Source organism: Lineus longissimus, chromosome 8 (assembly GCF_910592395.1).
Source record: "Lineus longissimus chromosome 8, tnLinLong1.2, whole genome shotgun sequence".
NCBI classification, from domain to species: Eukaryota; Metazoa; Nemertea; class Pilidiophora; order Heteronemertea; family Lineidae; genus Lineus; species Lineus longissimus.
The window spans coordinates 17,040,062-17,056,525 of record NC_088315.1 but is presented as its reverse complement, the minus strand read 5'-3'; the positions used below and the strand labels follow the sequence as shown (position 1 = coordinate 17,056,525).

General features: G+C 41.2%; 1 protein-coding gene across 3 annotated transcripts in view; it reads right to left on the bottom strand.

The window, feature by feature from the left end:
• The window catches only part of LOC135492219 (uncharacterized), a 33,048-nt gene extending 23,157 nt beyond the window's left edge, over positions 1-9,891 (bottom strand). For all 3 annotated transcript variants that reach the window (XR_010448042.1, XM_064778516.1, XM_064778517.1), the window contains exons 1-12: positions 9,759-9,891; positions 8,137-9,275; positions 7,743-7,785; positions 6,769-6,897; positions 5,863-6,021; positions 5,106-5,241; positions 4,594-4,705; positions 3,581-3,686; positions 2,663-2,801; positions 2,142-2,253; positions 1,142-1,247; positions 125-265 (exon numbers count right to left, since the gene is read on the bottom strand). Coding sequence is in view for 2 of the 3 variants with exons in the window: in XM_064778516.1 (XP_064634586.1) it covers positions 125-265; positions 1,142-1,247; positions 2,142-2,253; positions 2,663-2,801; positions 3,581-3,686; positions 4,594-4,705; positions 5,106-5,241; positions 5,863-6,021; positions 6,769-6,897; positions 7,743-7,785; positions 8,137-8,151 (1,198 nt within the window). In the remaining variant the exon portion in view is untranslated. The remainder of the gene's footprint in view (positions 1-124; positions 266-1,141; positions 1,248-2,141; positions 2,254-2,662; positions 2,802-3,580; positions 3,687-4,593; positions 4,706-5,105; positions 5,242-5,862; positions 6,022-6,768; positions 6,898-7,742; positions 7,786-8,136; positions 9,276-9,758) is intronic.
• Positions 9,892-16,464: the final 6,573 nt, after the last annotated feature.

Genomic DNA, 16,464 nt, shown 5'->3' with positions numbered 1-16,464 from the left:
ATTAAAACAATTTAGAAAAATTGGAACTTTCTAAAATTCACTTATGACATTGAAAATATGAAGGACAAAATGTACACGGACCCTATAGCAGATTCAATTGTGTACTGATCCCGACAGTACTTACCCTCACACTTCGAGTTGTTCCAGGTGTAACCTAGCTGTTTGCATTTACAATTATAGGATCCTAGAGTATTTAAACATTCAGCTTCTGCCCCACACACAGGAAGAGGTTCAATTCCCACTTCGGAGAAATTGCTCGGAGAAACTTGAAACAGAAAAGTAACTTATAAGTAAAAGGCCAACGTTTTCATTTGTTCTGTGCATCGCAGTGCAGTTCACCAGAACGATAAACGAGACTACCGAGTTTCCACAAATCTCGCCAATATGAATAACCAATCACGAACTTATAATTACAGAGGAACTCACGTTCCATTTTGCAGTCAGTTGTATCTGGTGTTATGTGTTACACATGTTAGAAATAAATGCTTTCGTCCAGTTCTGATCGATCTTATAGAAAAACGGACGCTGCGACAATGTAAACTAATTCGTAACGACTCGGCCAGTTCATCACCACGAATTCAAAACTTGCTGCTCTATGAAATTACAGTGGATTAGTGAAAGAGCTTTGGATTCCGAGTGACCCTTTCAAGAGTAACAGACGTTGGTCGGCTTAGAAACCATTGATCATGTGGTCTCTTTCAGGTACAGTGATATGCGCCATAATGCCCCTGATGGGCAAAACGTTTTCATGGAAATACAAAATGCTTGAAATGATGGTTGCGATTGGCTGAATTATGTTCTAAAAAAAACCCACACAATTCCTGTTCAGCGACTGGTTGATTAATGATCAAAAACGGAATTCCTGTACTGTGATTGGCTAATTTATGTTCTAGACCATTATTCCTAGTCAGTGATTGGTGAATTTACGGTCTAGAACAGAATTCCTGTACTCTCATTGGCTGATGTATGTTCTAGACCATTATTCCTAGTCAGTTATTGGTTGATTAACGGCCTAGAACAGCATTCGTGTTCTCCTATTGGTCAAATCATGTTCTAGAACATAAATGATGATGTTCTAGAGCATAAATCGGAATTTATGTCCACTACGGCCTAGGCGAAGGATATGCAACCAAGACGTTACCTGAATTACGTAGTGTCACCGTAGTATTAGGAAGGCGAATTTCACAAGGTTGAACAGGACATTGGAATACGGCTTCATTCTTCATAACTGGGCTTTGCACGGTGATCTGCAAGAATACGACCAAGGTGTGTGAGTTATAACAACGTTCAGGGCCCAGCTGTTCAAAATAAACTAGCTTCGTGCTAACTTAATCTTAGAGTTAAGTTCAACAGACTACACTGATGGATAATATTATGCTAGTGATTTAACTTATTTTGAACAATGGATCCAGGGCCTGGTTGTTCAAAGTTAGGCTTAACGTCAATTTAGGTTGACGCCGCGTCAGTTACAACACTTGTTTTGAGCATCCACGCCCGTATAATTCAATAGGGGGACGGTGAGGGGGGGGGGCTGTCCCATTCATGAGTGTAGTTTGCACGCGTTGTCATGACAACAAACAAACTACTCCATGAAAATGTTCAGCACTATCTGGGCACATGTTTGTTTTGGTGACAAATGACACAGTTTGAAGATTCCTTTTTTCAGAATATTATGATCATTTAATGTAAACAGGATGAACAAGTCTACCAGATTAAACATTTTCTCTTTCTAATTGAACTACATCCGTAAAATGTATGGGTTTTTTTTCTTCTTCAACTCGATCCCTGGCGAACACCATCCTTCATGGCACAGAAGAAGGCAATTTCAGACGCGGCTGACTAAGACGATGTAAAATGATAGACGAGAAGAAAGACCGGAGAGCTAAATCCGCCTTGCAGAGGTGCCACTGGCCGCAAGGCTGCGAGACAGATAGATATATAGAACTGGCAAACTCAGTTGCCGTGTTGCCCTCGGGAATTGGGTTCGCTCTTAATCACTGGTACACTCTAGGAAAGAGAGAAGTATGAGCTTTTGAAAAACCATCAAAGGTTTTTTGGTCAACACGAATACAGTATGTACTTCGCAGAGGTATTTTTCAAGAGCTAAAAACCTATATAAGAGTGTAGTAAATGAAGCTTACTCTAAAAAAAGCGTAGCGGGCAGCATTGTCTAGACTTGGCGATGGCCTCTTTAGCGTAATACTCTGTATATAGCCAAGTGGTGTTGGATGAATAACATGGCCTTGTGATACACTGAAAAGAGAATGTGGATGATAAGCTAGAATACGGATATCGTATTGAAAAGAAGAATGCTTATACAGGTACGATGTATCGCTTCGCTTCAAATTATCAGTCACCAGCAGGAATGTATCATTTGCAAGGGATGCTAATTACTTATTTGCCAAATCGCAAGCTCGAAAAAAACCTAATCTCATAGTAATTTTCAATACGCTACAAAAATAGTGAGCATAGAAGCACACACGCACACGCACACTCACACCCACGTCCAGGCTTTATTGTTTTACGTGGAAAAGTTCTGGACAGGAACATAATGGTGCACTTACATCCTATTTTTAAGCAGATGTGGGATACATCTTTATTTTGGCCGAAAACACTTGAGTGTTTTTCAAAGGTCTTTTTTTAAGAGGAGGACGAGACTTACGCAAAGTTGCTCCACTCTTTCCCTAACGACGTAGTTGTCGTGCTTTCAGTTAGTCCGCTAAGTTGGATGAAAAGCTCCCCGTTTCCTGGTGATTGGCCCTCATTTCTCTCTACGATGATGGTGACAGTGTAGTTAACGCCTATGAAAAAAATGAAATAAAGAAGTGTTTTATCCCGTTTGAAAATCGGCGAGAAGAGATTGTTATTAGGTTTGTTGATTGCAGCTCAGCATTCGAGGTACAATATTGGAGTTAACAACCGAATAACTATGCATTGGAGTTGATCAATCTCCAAGCCTCGCTATTGGTAGCGGTTGCATAGTGATACTAGCGTACTGTTGCTCCGCAGCAGCTATCCTCTCATTGGGAAATTTGGAGTCGTCACTCCGTCAATCAAATCGGAATTGGAATGCTCACGACTTAATCTATAACTCGAAATTGAATCTATATGTGATATCGCCAACAGATGAAATGCAACCACTTTGTTAAAATATTATCTTTTAGTGTTTCTACGACCACAACCATAGGTCCTGAAACGTATGCCTTTGAATAGTAACTATAGGGGGCCGACATCGGTAATGTAATCAAACGATCTTTCCGAGAAATAAGATCATTACGTTCTGTGCCCCTTATACCACGAAGTTTAAAGAATTCGGCCCTGAGCCCAATTCACGGTCTAGTCTTCAAACAAAGCCCCCACGCACAAAGGTCTTAATTCCCACTGCTCCACGGATTGTCCAAAGAGTTATTAGGACAAATCTTGATCGCATCGACTCCAACGATACAACATTCATGGGGATCGATGGCCTATACCGGAATGGGCAAAAAAACCAACTAACTTTTGGCTCATTACGCAAAATTGCTGTGGTTATCTAAACCTTAGGCATTACCGTACTGAACCACATGTAGTCTTGACATACCTGAATTGTTCAGTGTAACCCTAAGATTCGGCCATTTGAGGTTGCAAAAAGGAGCAGGACAAAGAAATGTATCACTACGATCCATGCCTGTGCCATTTACCGTTACCTGAAAAAATAAACATCAAGTTGATGAGCTCGGTTCAAACTATGAGATATGTAAAAATGACGTTGAGTTTTAGAAACTAAGGCTGGGTGCGGCGCACTGGCTCATCATGTACAGCCCCCCCCCCCCCCCCGCAAAAAGGGCGAGGACCGGAAGTCCCCTCTCAAAGTGCTGTGAACAGTAATGTTTGCGCCTATTGGAAATTGCTGAAGAAAAAAAACGATTTTCACGAGTTTTTTCGGCTGATTATGTATGTGTTTTTCGATGAAAACAAATCACGATATTCATTTTTTGCAAATTCATATTAATAATCCCGAAATCCGGGAAAATTCAATCTAAAATCTATTATTATGGTGGCCCATACATGCAACGCATTACGTTTCTGCATTACGTGATTTTTTTGTTGTTTTTTTCTTTAATTAACACACTCGGCTTAAAGAAACTTTCGTCTAGATGAAAAAGTTTCCTTCCGGGTGGAAAATACCTGCATACCCGAGTGCAAAACATATCCACCCTACGGGTGTAAAACATATCTATTTGATATATAACAGATTACGCAATTTTTCCCCTTACCTCGCCGTCAAAAGAATTTAGGCCGAGCCAAACACACCGTTGATTATCCTGATTGACTAAAACCCACTCGTACGAAGGCCTGTATTTTTGTGTTACATGTATCAAAAGGGTTATCAGGGCAAATCGTGATAACATCGGCCCAACAAACAGCTTTCCTGGGGGTAGATAGGCCAGATCCGAGAAGAGCAAATAAACGTAATGAATGTTATAGAAACATATTAAACGAGGTCAATATGAACTAGAAACTTCAAATAACATAATACCGATAGATGATGTTGCCGATACTGATAATAATGACGATGATGCTGATGCTGATGATGATGGTGTTGTAGCTTACCTTGACTAAGTCTAGCCCGTCATCGTTGGTAGTACCCGTGTTTGACTTGAACAGGGTAATATTCTGTATGTAGCCAAGAGCTGTCGAAGTGGTTATAGTACGTTGTGAGACCCTGAAACATATGTAAGAATAATAAAAATGTATTTTTTTAAAGGTTGGGCTTTCATATAATTTAAATAGAGTTCACGTTGTCACTTGTAACGTGTCAGTCGATTCAAGAAAGAACAAGTTATTTCCAAAGAGAGGGCTTTAAACATTTTTTGCAAATTTACGTTAATAATCCCGAAATCTGGGAAAATTCAATATAAAATCTATTATTTTGTTGACCCATGTTCATTCAAGAGTCACTTTAAAACGTCATGCCATTACGCGTCGATGGGCTCTACTTCTGAATAGATGTATAAAACCTCAATCAGAAGAGCTATTTATAGACGGTTGTCTTTGCCCAGCCTCCAACCTATAAACTGAGGCTTGGGGACCGGGGAACAAAAAGTCTAGTAAAATGGACCTACCGCGTGGTGTCCCATTGAGTCCCTAATGACCAAGGGGCAGTGATTTCTTTTAATCCGCCAAGTGTCACAGAAATTTCTGCTCTGCTGCCTGATGTTTTGCCATCATGTATATATAGCGTGACCGTATAGTTCACACCTGTCAAGAAAATGTCTGCTGTAATCATATTAGAGTTATCGTACACGGTGCGTCAAAAAACGCCACAAAATCAATTGATATACGAAGTGAACCTGAGGTCCATACCAGTCCTCTCTAGTCACAGTCGATAAAGCATTCTTTTTCTTCCATTTCAGGTAAAATACTTACTGTAACATTTGTAATAATTCATGTTATTTGAAAACTACCGGCACTATACATGTGTATCTGTATCTCGGCTTCGCGGAAGGTTTATCTGCTCGCACACGGCATGCTGATATGGTGTCGTTTGAGCCAATCATATTGCTCTCAGATTAAAATCTGTCACGTGGTTGAATAAATTATTGAAAATTAGCATGAAGGAATTAATGTATTAAGGCTATGAATTTGTGACTTCAGAAATCCTCGTTAAAATACCATTTCCGTATGAGCCTTATAATGACTACTAATCGAGGAGCAAGCGACAACCCGTCAATAGTAGCGATAGCTATTGAATAGAAGTCGAATTATTTTGCGAAAACCCCGATTTTTAAACTTGGTTTCGAGCGCCAGATAAGATGCCGTAGTACTGCTTCCGAATACTTAGTCTTTATAAATTCTTGATGAACATGTAGTATGACTTACTTGGGTCGCATTCATTGATATCATCGCAAGATATTTCACCGTTACCCTTGAATCCGGCCTGACATGTACAGTAATATGATCCAAAAGTGTTCCAACACGTTGCATTTGCCACACACCGGTGTTTGTGATTGGGATTATTTGTAGTGCATTCATCGACATCTGGTGAGACAATAATACGTTTATGTCAGGGGTGGGGGAGGGGGGGGCAAAATTAAACAAGTGAAAATCCGTCAAAAAAAAGTTTGTACCATTAGGTCAGGTTTTTAGTGAGATTGATTGCGAGAACGCACACGCCCCAACTCTGCTCTCTTCTGCTTCATCGTATCCAGCCCGAACCAGTCGTTACTTGAAAAACTATGCCCGAACCAACACAATATTTTGCCTTGCGATCGTATGTGCTGCGCGATTCATCCACAATCGCGTTCAGGGGAAACTTTTCCCATCTGCCCTCAAGATCAGGGTAGATGGGGGGGGGGGGGGGGGGAGGTTCATGTACCGTTTGGGAAGACGATGTGATCAGCAATGGACACTTGCGCATATCTATTTTCTAGAAATGACAAGGGTTATATAGAGAGAGTACGATCAGGAATCCGGACCAAGAGGTATATACAAATTGGCGGGTGTAAAGGGCTCGTTTGGGCAACAAATGTTCGTTCAGGGATCCTTGCAGGACTGGTCACGCAGGTCATGACTTTGGTATTCATGGTTGCGGTTAATTGGTAGACCTTACACCGTGCATAGTTCTTTAACATACAGTTTGGTGGCGCTGGAGAGCTGTGAAATACGAGAAAACCTGAGTTTTAATTTTTTATTTGAGCTTGATACTCCAGCGTCATCTAACTACAGAATTTATAACTATTCTCTCATAGGTCTGCCAAATAACCCGGGCCGATATTTATTCGTTACCTGCGCAAGTCTTTCCATCTCCAGTGAAACCTGGGTTACACGCACACGTGTACGAGGTTTGGTTGTCGATACATACTCCGTTGATCTTGTCACAATCGTGGAGTCCGTTTAAACACTCTTGATGAGGACCTGGAGATGAAATAATGCCTGTGAGTGCATGATCGAACTGAGCCATCAAGACAATACGTTACCCCCCCCCCCCCCTCCAAATATTCCCTAAAGTGCATTTTTGTGGGCTGCGAAAATGTAACAAACTACAAACTTCCTGTTCTTCTAATAAAAGGCCTAGCTGGGCACATGGCAGGTTTTAAATTTGTGCTAAAATAAAGATGTTTTCTTTCTTTTCAATACGCCTTACTACATTGGTATTTCTTCCCCCTTTTACTTCCCAGCACCTTCCCCTGCCTCCCAATCTCCCAATGAGAGGACTAGCTACCATTTGCTGCCTCAAACTCGCCCCAGTGCCGAAATAAAAAATTTCAGACACTGGAATTGATCAATTGCCGCCATCTTGGATGTCGGCATCCTGAAATTCAGGGTTTTGATAATCGTACGTCATCCACTGCATCACCAGTTTGGACTGAAAATCTTATTCAGGCCGAATTAGTGCCACTTTCTCTCATAAAACGCTTTATTTTAATAATAATCAAGAAAATAATATGAACTTTATAAATAAAATCTGACACTTACTGGTGGGTTTTAAGATAATTGTATCGTAGCGTAGTGTAGCAATATTTTTTTGCAGGCTTAGTGGTGATGCGTAGCGTCATTATAATAAGAAAGATTCTTTCCTGTACTATATCCGCGGTACTGCTTTTCAAGATGGTAGCAAGTTACTAGTTCTAGAGGCGTTGTAAGGAACGAAATCAGCGCCTCTAATGACAAGATTGTTGCTGCCTCTTCCGGTTTAAGAGTAAACGGCGCTACTATCACTAAGCAACCGTTACCAATGGCGATGCTAGGAGATTGCTTACCTCCATTTGTTGTTGCGACGACAATAAAACACAGAATGAGGACCTGAAAAGAAATGTGCATCACCAGAAAAAGAAACTGAAAAAATCCTAAAAACGTGATGAAAAATATGTGCACCATCATGTTGATTGTCCAAAATATTATCCTGTCTATTCCTACCTGATAAGGGGCCTAGCTAGCTCTTTTTTCTGAAGGAGGGGAGGGGGGGGGGGGGAAATGACACCTTTTGACCGAAACGCGCCTTTTCCAGTTTTGGTGACTGGCAAGATCCATTTTGTAAGAGGAGAAGTAACGGCTTTGATTTGGTATATTAAAACAAAAGGTGCTAGTATTGCGGTTTTTTTTACACACCCTGTAGTGCCAAATGAGAGAAAAGTATTCACTCATCATACAAACCTTTACGAGATTCATCGTTATTTCAAGAGCTTGTGTACATCTTCCAATAAGCTGCAACTAACGTGATACATTGATGGAATGAAGCCAAAGCACTACTAAGCATCCAGTGACAAAGCCCTATGTTACTTAGGTTTTAGTCAAATTGTTCTTCTGTTCTCAAGTTCACAGTTGAATTTTGTCACCTGTGCGTCGCCCGATTATACCAGCCGCCATTACATGGTCGTCGTGAACAGGTATTAAAGCCGACGACGGTAAAGTAGGATGTCTTATTCAAAAAATGTGTGAAGCCAAGTTTCCTCCTTATCAAAGTTTAATAAAGTCACCCAACGTTTAGTTGATCGTCCTGAACATATACTTGTCAAAATTGACGATTGCAAAGTAACATTTCCCTGTATCAATCGAATAAGCGGTTGTTCTGAAATTACTCCAAATCATAGCTCACGTGATGGTAGATAACTGCAAAGTAGCACGTCCTCGTCTCAATCGAATAATACCAAAATTCCTCGCTATGTAAGTTGGATAATGTCATCCAGTGTGACAGTCGTCATAACAGGTATTTGCCAATGAAAATAGATATTTGTAAAGTAGCTTTTCCATGTCTCGATTGAATAATTGATTAAACTCAGATTCTTCCCTATCCAAGTTGAATAAAGATATCCAATATCAAGTCGTCCAGAACAGATATTTGCCAAAATTGACGATTGCAAAATAGCATTTCCGTATCTCAATCGAATAAGCGGTTGTTATGAATCCCTATCAAGTGAATAAGGTCATGAACCAACATTACGTATAGTCGTCCTAAACACCTGTTTGCCAATATTAACGACTGCAAAGTAGCTGTTCCAGGTCTCGATTGAATACACTTAACTTCCTCTATATCAAAGCTAGATAAAGTCGTCGAACATTGAATCGTCCTGAACAGATATTTGCCAAAGTTGACGAGAATAAAGTAGCTTTCCCAAGTCTCAATCGTATAAGCGTTTGTTCTGAATCCCTACCAAATTGAATAAAGTCAACCAACATTACAGAGTCGTGCAAAATACCTGTTTGCCAAAATCGACGACTGCAAAGTAACTGTTTCACATCTCTATCGAACCTTGCTATCAACGTTGAATAAAGTCGCCCAACATGCAGACGTCCTGCCGTGAGTAGATAAAGTATTGGCCGGGTCTATTTGGCAAGCCGCTCGTCGAACAGGCATCTTTTTTTGTCCTGTTTGGAGAGCCGCTTGCCAAACAGCACTAAAAAGCCACCCTGTTCGGCCAGCCGGGCTTGCCAAACAGGTAAAAAATCTACCCTGTTTGGCGAGCTGGAGACTTTACTTTAATATTAATGAGTTCGGCTCTCCATTCAGGACAAGAAAAAGTCGCTGTTTGGTAAGCCGGGCTTGCCAAGTAGTCACTTCCTAAAGTATTTGTTAAAATTCACAATTTCAACGTAGCACTCGATCGAATAATCGGTTGTTCTCAGATTCCCCCCGACATCCAAGGATACAGAGCCATCCTAAACAGGCATTTTCCATAACCGACGATTGCGAAATAGCATGTCCGTGTCTGAATCGAATAGGAGATCGTACTGCAACACATGTAACTCCTTATCAAAGTTGAATAAAGCCAACTTACATTACAGACAAATGGAAAGTAGCACTTCCATGTCTCGATCATACCAAATTCATTTCTATCAACACTGATCAATGTTTAATAAAGTCATTCCACATCAGTCGTCTTTAACAAATATATTTGTCAACATTGACGATTTCTTGTCTCAATCGAATAAGCGGTTGTGCAAGAATTTCTCCTAATCAAAATGTAGTTAGCACTTTAATAATTTGATCGACTAAGCGGTTGTATTAAAATCCCTCCCTATCAGAGTTTGACAAAGTCATATATTTGAGGATTATTTATCCCTGCATCAAATGTACTCTAGTCCACCGATATAAGACCGGTTATGAAATTGAATTCGAGCTACAAAGCACATGCTCGTTTGATGAGATTCAATATATATGCATTCAATTTGGTTGCGCAGAAATCAAATAGATTGCAATACCAAACCGGTTGCCCTATCGTCCTTTTACAAACTGGTTCGGTACAGAAGTAGATAATCCTTCAATAGGTGTCGGCCCTAATGTATTCTGGCAAATTATGGTAGGCCTATATGGTTCTGTAAGGGACATAGCAGTCAATAACTCGGAAGTAAAAACGCATTGTAGAGTATTTTCTTCCCCGGACATTCTATCCTAGGACGCTTCAAACTTCTACACGGTTTCTTTCTTCAATTTCGTAGTAAGTAATCATATATTGGTCTTAGATCGATGAAATTAGAGTTGGCCTACACTCTAGTGATGGTTATCTATCATTTATAGTTACATGTATCGGTGCATACCTGCACTTAACCATCTGCTTATTTATAATTAAAATAATTTAAAATAGCCTACATAAGTCCATAATGCATACTTTTATGGACGAATTATGTTTGTGTCATGAATATTGAAATTCATGACGTGAGCTTTCTCATTGGGCTGTGCACAACTCTCGACTGTACCCGCACGTATGGTGAAACTGAGTTTTCGCTATCCCGTTCCGAGAACCATTCCACCCAGGGTGACCCGCTTACATGTCAGTGCAGGACGTCATCAATAATGTTGGGCATCTCTTCTCAATCAACAAACTGTAAAAGACTATGGCGTTCGATCGGTTGACTGGGTTCAAATTTACTGGAGATGGTCGACAGTTTCATCATGATTGTCCACTGTCACTAAGTTGCTTCTTCAAGACTGATGTTGTTCGCATCTTCCGGTGAGACGACGTATGGCATTGTCAACAAACTGCCTCCGTGAATCAGTCAATGGTAGGAAATTGCGTTAAATTGCCCTAAATGTACAATTTTACACCGTGAACTGGCTTGAAACAATGCAAACAGATTTGCAAGCCGAGGGGACATGATGAAAAAGCCAAAAGCGAATTTCAAAACATGAAATCCCGCTCTCATTACTGAATCTCAGTCGCGATGCGAAATCCTTTTTGGATCTATTCATGCTAATTGGAGGATTCAGAACGAATCTGAATCTGAATCTGTTCTTCCAGGTGGCGCAATTCTGCAAAAGTACCTAGGCAACCTCCGGTGCTGGTGCTGGCGAAAACTGGGCATTTAGCCAGTGTGGGAAACCAGTGTTCCGAACTTCCCCGGAATCAAGTGTATTAATTCAAACTAATAATTGCACGGGAGGTGTCAGGGCGCAAATATAACAACTGATGGTTAAGTAGTCTATTTCAATTCCGGGCCTTAAGGCCTTCATACACTACATGACAAAAGTAGAAATCAGGTGCTACAAAAGTGACCTTCGACAAAAGACATTCTGGTGACATTCCACAGAAGTCGAAATTTCTCCACACACTGATAGACATGTGGACGTGCAAAACGCAACTGCGACATATGTTTCCAGGTGACACTCGACAATAGTCAATAATGTAGCGCACATTTGCTACAAAATGATCCCGACAGGCCACAGAAATCACCATTTGCCACAAATATTTTTGTGACTTTCCACAGTTATTGACTGGTCACTACACATTCATGACATTCTACGTCAACAATGACCAAAACTCTTCTACACCAACGTCACACTTAATAACCATGGCAGACACCGAACTGGTCGCATCGGTATGTCTGTCTCTCATTGTCATCTTTCGGCGAAGACGAACCAGACGAATGCGATTTTCTTGATTGCGTCATCTGCTGTTAGCATAAACAACGGCGGGTATTAAAACAGTACAAGCACTCAAGTATAATCAACATGAATGAGATTTACATTTTGCCTCAGAATCTTTGGACTATAGGACTATAGCCTGTGTACCACGCAAAGGGAAGTGGCTCCGCGTGCGATTTGCTCTGTTCTCATTCTAATTTAAACGACCAACATAGATTCATAAGTAGTAGATGAATTGCAATCCAAATCACAGGGTTTACATCCAATGTTCTTGTATTGTCTTCCAAGCAAATAATATTAAACTGGATATTAATATATTTTGTTCATTTATTTCTTGGGTAAACGTGTATTGAAATTGGTCGATGCATATTTACCAACATTACCAATGTGAACTTTGCCGGTGACGTCCAATTCAGTAGCGATTTCGGCTGTCTTTTTCCTCTTTTCCTTCCTATCGTGGTACAGAGGGGACTTGACGTTGAAAAGACATTCTTGCACCCCCCAAAGATCACAAAATCTTGATGTTTTTTCTAAATACCACGTAGCCATCTTCCTGTCCCATGAGCAACAGGTCTCCAAAAATTGAACATATTCAACTCAGCTGTCCACAGCTTTCCACAGGCTTTCCACAGGGGTAAACATGCCCACAAAGGTCACTGAGTGAATACACACTGAATGACTTTTGTAAAAGATGTAACAAAAGTTCCAATCGTATACACATTGCAACATTTTTTTGGAAACAAGCCACGAAATGACTTTTGTCATGCAGTGTATGGAGGCCTAGTTAGGTTTCGAGTCATCTCATGTTCCTGGACGCAAGGGCCCAACGCGCCGCGTAGCGGCAAAAAAGCGAAGCTGGCGAAACATTTATAACGGGTCACCCGCCACTTATTATTGGACTTATAGCGCATTTACGGGGTTGCAACTATTTTGCTTTATAGTGTCACCAGGAAAGAAAAGCATGCGACCTAACGCCGATCTATTTGTATAAAGTGATAATTGGAAGGTATATAGTAGGAAATATCAATAAAATAATCATTCCATGTCGTCTTTTGAGGGCATTTTTGATTGTAAAAAATATATGTGTACGTCACCGTAGTCTCTGCAATGATAATTTTATCAGAGCAGTCTCGCGCAAGTAGAAGTTCTTTACCTATTAGTTCTTCACTTATTAGTCTCAACGTCTGGCGCAAAGCCAGACGTTTTCCATTACGATTTCACTACGATGTTTGACAAGAAGGAGCAGTGCGCGAGATATGCTAATGAGCAGACTTCCCTCGCTTGAGTTTCTGAAGAATGTTCCATATCGCGCCAAGCTCATCACTACTGATTATGACAGGCGTGCAACGGTAGGTATCTGCTCCCCGACTTCCACCCTAATACGGTACAATAAGTTACCATTTGATGGGAATGGGACAATGCCCTCACTGTGTATGGAGTCATAGGGATAAGAAGACATTATTCATTAGTGTTGGTACAAGTGATTTTGCCCAAAAAGCATGCGCATTCAAAAAACAATGCAAGGTTACGGTATCACGTACATGACCATGACGACGTGCAGAAAGTGCACTGGCCAGTGCATACCCTATGGCTATGTACTAGTAAACATGGTAAACATGAACAGCATCATTATTCATCGGCAGTTCATTTTACTCCGCGCTTTTCCTGAAACATATAGCCATGATGATTAGGCCTACCATGTACCATGACCAATAACAGCACTAGATCATGTAGATGTCAACAAGTTCACATGAACCGTATAATCCCGCATGGCGCATGTGGGGCATGCGTCTAAACCAAAGCCCCAAAATCACTTGTTTTGGTCTATTTCACTTGTGTTTCCCCCGTCTCCCAGTCCATAATACATTTACAGTTTACAATCCCCGATCATGGCCCAACAAAAGGTCATCGGTTGACTAAAGGAACACAACTGTTCAATGGATTTATAGTTGAATGCGATCAAACTACGTCTTTTCAATCGTGGATTGTAAATTTAACCCCATGGGCCTAGGGAAGGCCCTATAACAATACTTTCGACACAGTTATTATCTCCGCTGCCTCCACCATGTTACACACAGTGCTCACTGCTGATTCTAAAATGCGCCACCTAGTCAAAACAGGACATATGTTCTTCTAGGAATAGATCTCTTTCCAATATTTCGTCATTCCACTATCGTCATCACCTCATCATACTTTCATTGACATTACAGGCACACATCCACAGAGCACTCTTCAAATCATCTACACAGTGGTTATCCAACTAGGATTATAAAGGTAATTTCTTAGCCCCACACAGTGGGTTTCAGTCTTGATAAAGGGGCACTATTGCTAGCAGCTAGGTAGGCAAGATAAAGTTAGACGAAGTAGCCGATAGGGGTCTCTCACCCCTCAAAGTCCGTCACAACTATTCAAGCTTGTACAAGGAATACATGCAGCGCTGACTCTAACAAGACCCAATGGGAATGTCGCACAGTCATCTGTCAAAAACAAGACCTATGTTGCAGTATGATCTCTTGCCAATATTTAATAATTGCACTATCGTCATCACCTCATCATACTTCATTGACATTACAGGTACACATTGACATAGACCACTGTTGCAGTCAACGACACAGTCGCTATCCAAGTAGCATTTATAGAGGTAATTATCATTATCATACCTCATTAGCATGTGAACCAATCACGTCGCGTCCTTTGCGATCACGTCAAAGCCTCATGGAATAATGTCTTTCACCGTTGAATAATTTTTCATATTCCATGCCTACAACTTCAATTTCTTCATATTCCATGGCTAGAAGTTCAATACTAATATAATATCCAAGATAAAGTTACAGGAAGTAGTCAATAGGGGTCTCTCACCTCTCACTGTATGTCCACACTATTCACGCTTGTACGAGGAATACATTCAATGCTGAATCTAACAACACCCAGGGCCCTTACTCTGTATATTAGTCACTGGAAGATGGCCCATTTCACTCCTTGCTTCTACTTCACCTATAGTCTCATTGCAAACGCCTCAGTTCTATGATATCACATTCACTTTCAGCTGTCATGCAACGCAACAACTGTGCTATCTGCCATCGCACATCAACGAAGAAGTGCAGCCGCCCACATTCCACCTCACGTCTGTCCGACCAGCTGCAATCCTCGAGGACGCCCCACTGTACCACGATTTCACTACGATGTTTGACAAGAAGGAGCAGTGCGCGAGATAGGCAAATGAGCAGACTTCCCTCGCTTGAGTTTCGGAAGAATGTTCCATATCGCGCTAAGCTGACCACTGCTGACCATGACAGGCGTGCATTGGACTGGTACAGGTTGGAACTGAACATTGAATATGCTGGTGGTGACGCTTTCTGATGAGAAGTTGGTCGTGACTGATGCAGTATCCTTGGACTTGTCCACAGCATCGTTCAATCATTGCTCTCTGTGCTGCCTTGATTCTGTACTTACCCAAATACTAAGACCAAATGCCTGTTGACTGTGCTTTAAGAGAGACTAGCGCCATGCCTAGAGATATGACTGACCCTATTGGCAAATTTGTATGATTTTATCTTGCCTACCTAGCTGCTGCCTATAGTCTCCCTTTAACTGCGGAGCACTTCAAAGTCGATAAAATGCCATGTTCCACCTTTTAATGTGTTCAGACCGCCATTTTCAAAATAATCAAGTCAGGACACTGCCTTCTAGTCTCATAATAAATTTTGCTTTCCTCAATAATAACATTTCTTCTTCTTCAATGCTTTCATCATTCCAAACTTCTCCTCCTCTGACTTTTACAGGGGTACAGTCATGGCAATCAAAACCCAAATACTGAGACCAAATGCCTGTTGACTGTGCTTTAAGAGAGACTGGCGCCATGCCTAGTCTCTCTTAAAGCACAGTCAACAGACACCAACCCCCTCAGACTCAGAAACCACAAACGCCCAACCCTTCCTGCTACCTTAATACTTCTGGATAACATATGTGACCCGTCACAGCAAAATCAGGCGCATGTCGCTCTGAGCTTGGCAGGTTGAGAGAGACTGGTTGTTCATTTCTCTATTGTCTGCCTTTTGTGAAATATGAGCACATCAATTTCTTCCATTATCTCCTGGTGTCATTTAGGCTCATCTTCTGTGCGACGTGCGCCTGGTTTTGCTGTGAAGGGTCACATATTTCCTCACATAAACGCCCATCCCATGGCTTATCTGACTGATTCGTGGATTTGGATCCAGAGATACTACTTGGCCTACGATGGATTGATTTCAAGCATCATATATCAGTTTTTTGGCGGTGTGTTCAATTGAGGCAAAGCATCGTATAAACAAGCATGGTCAACAAACGTGGTCTGCTTATTTCAGCCTATCGGACGGAGATTTTAACTGCCGGTTCCCCAAGATTTCAAGATCCGAATGCACACTTTAAGATTTTTAGGAAATTTATCGCGTTTTTAGCAGTAAGGAGCGCTTTTTAACTAGACGCACGATCGAGGAGCTCGGAATTAAAAAAAAAACGAGATGACTCGGAGCCTGGATCGGGCCCGTAAAGCCCGGAGGTCAGGAATTTATATCCCTCCATGATGGGGCGGTGGCTTAGAGAGTTGGCACGGATTCAACGGAAATATACAATTCAAAAGCCAA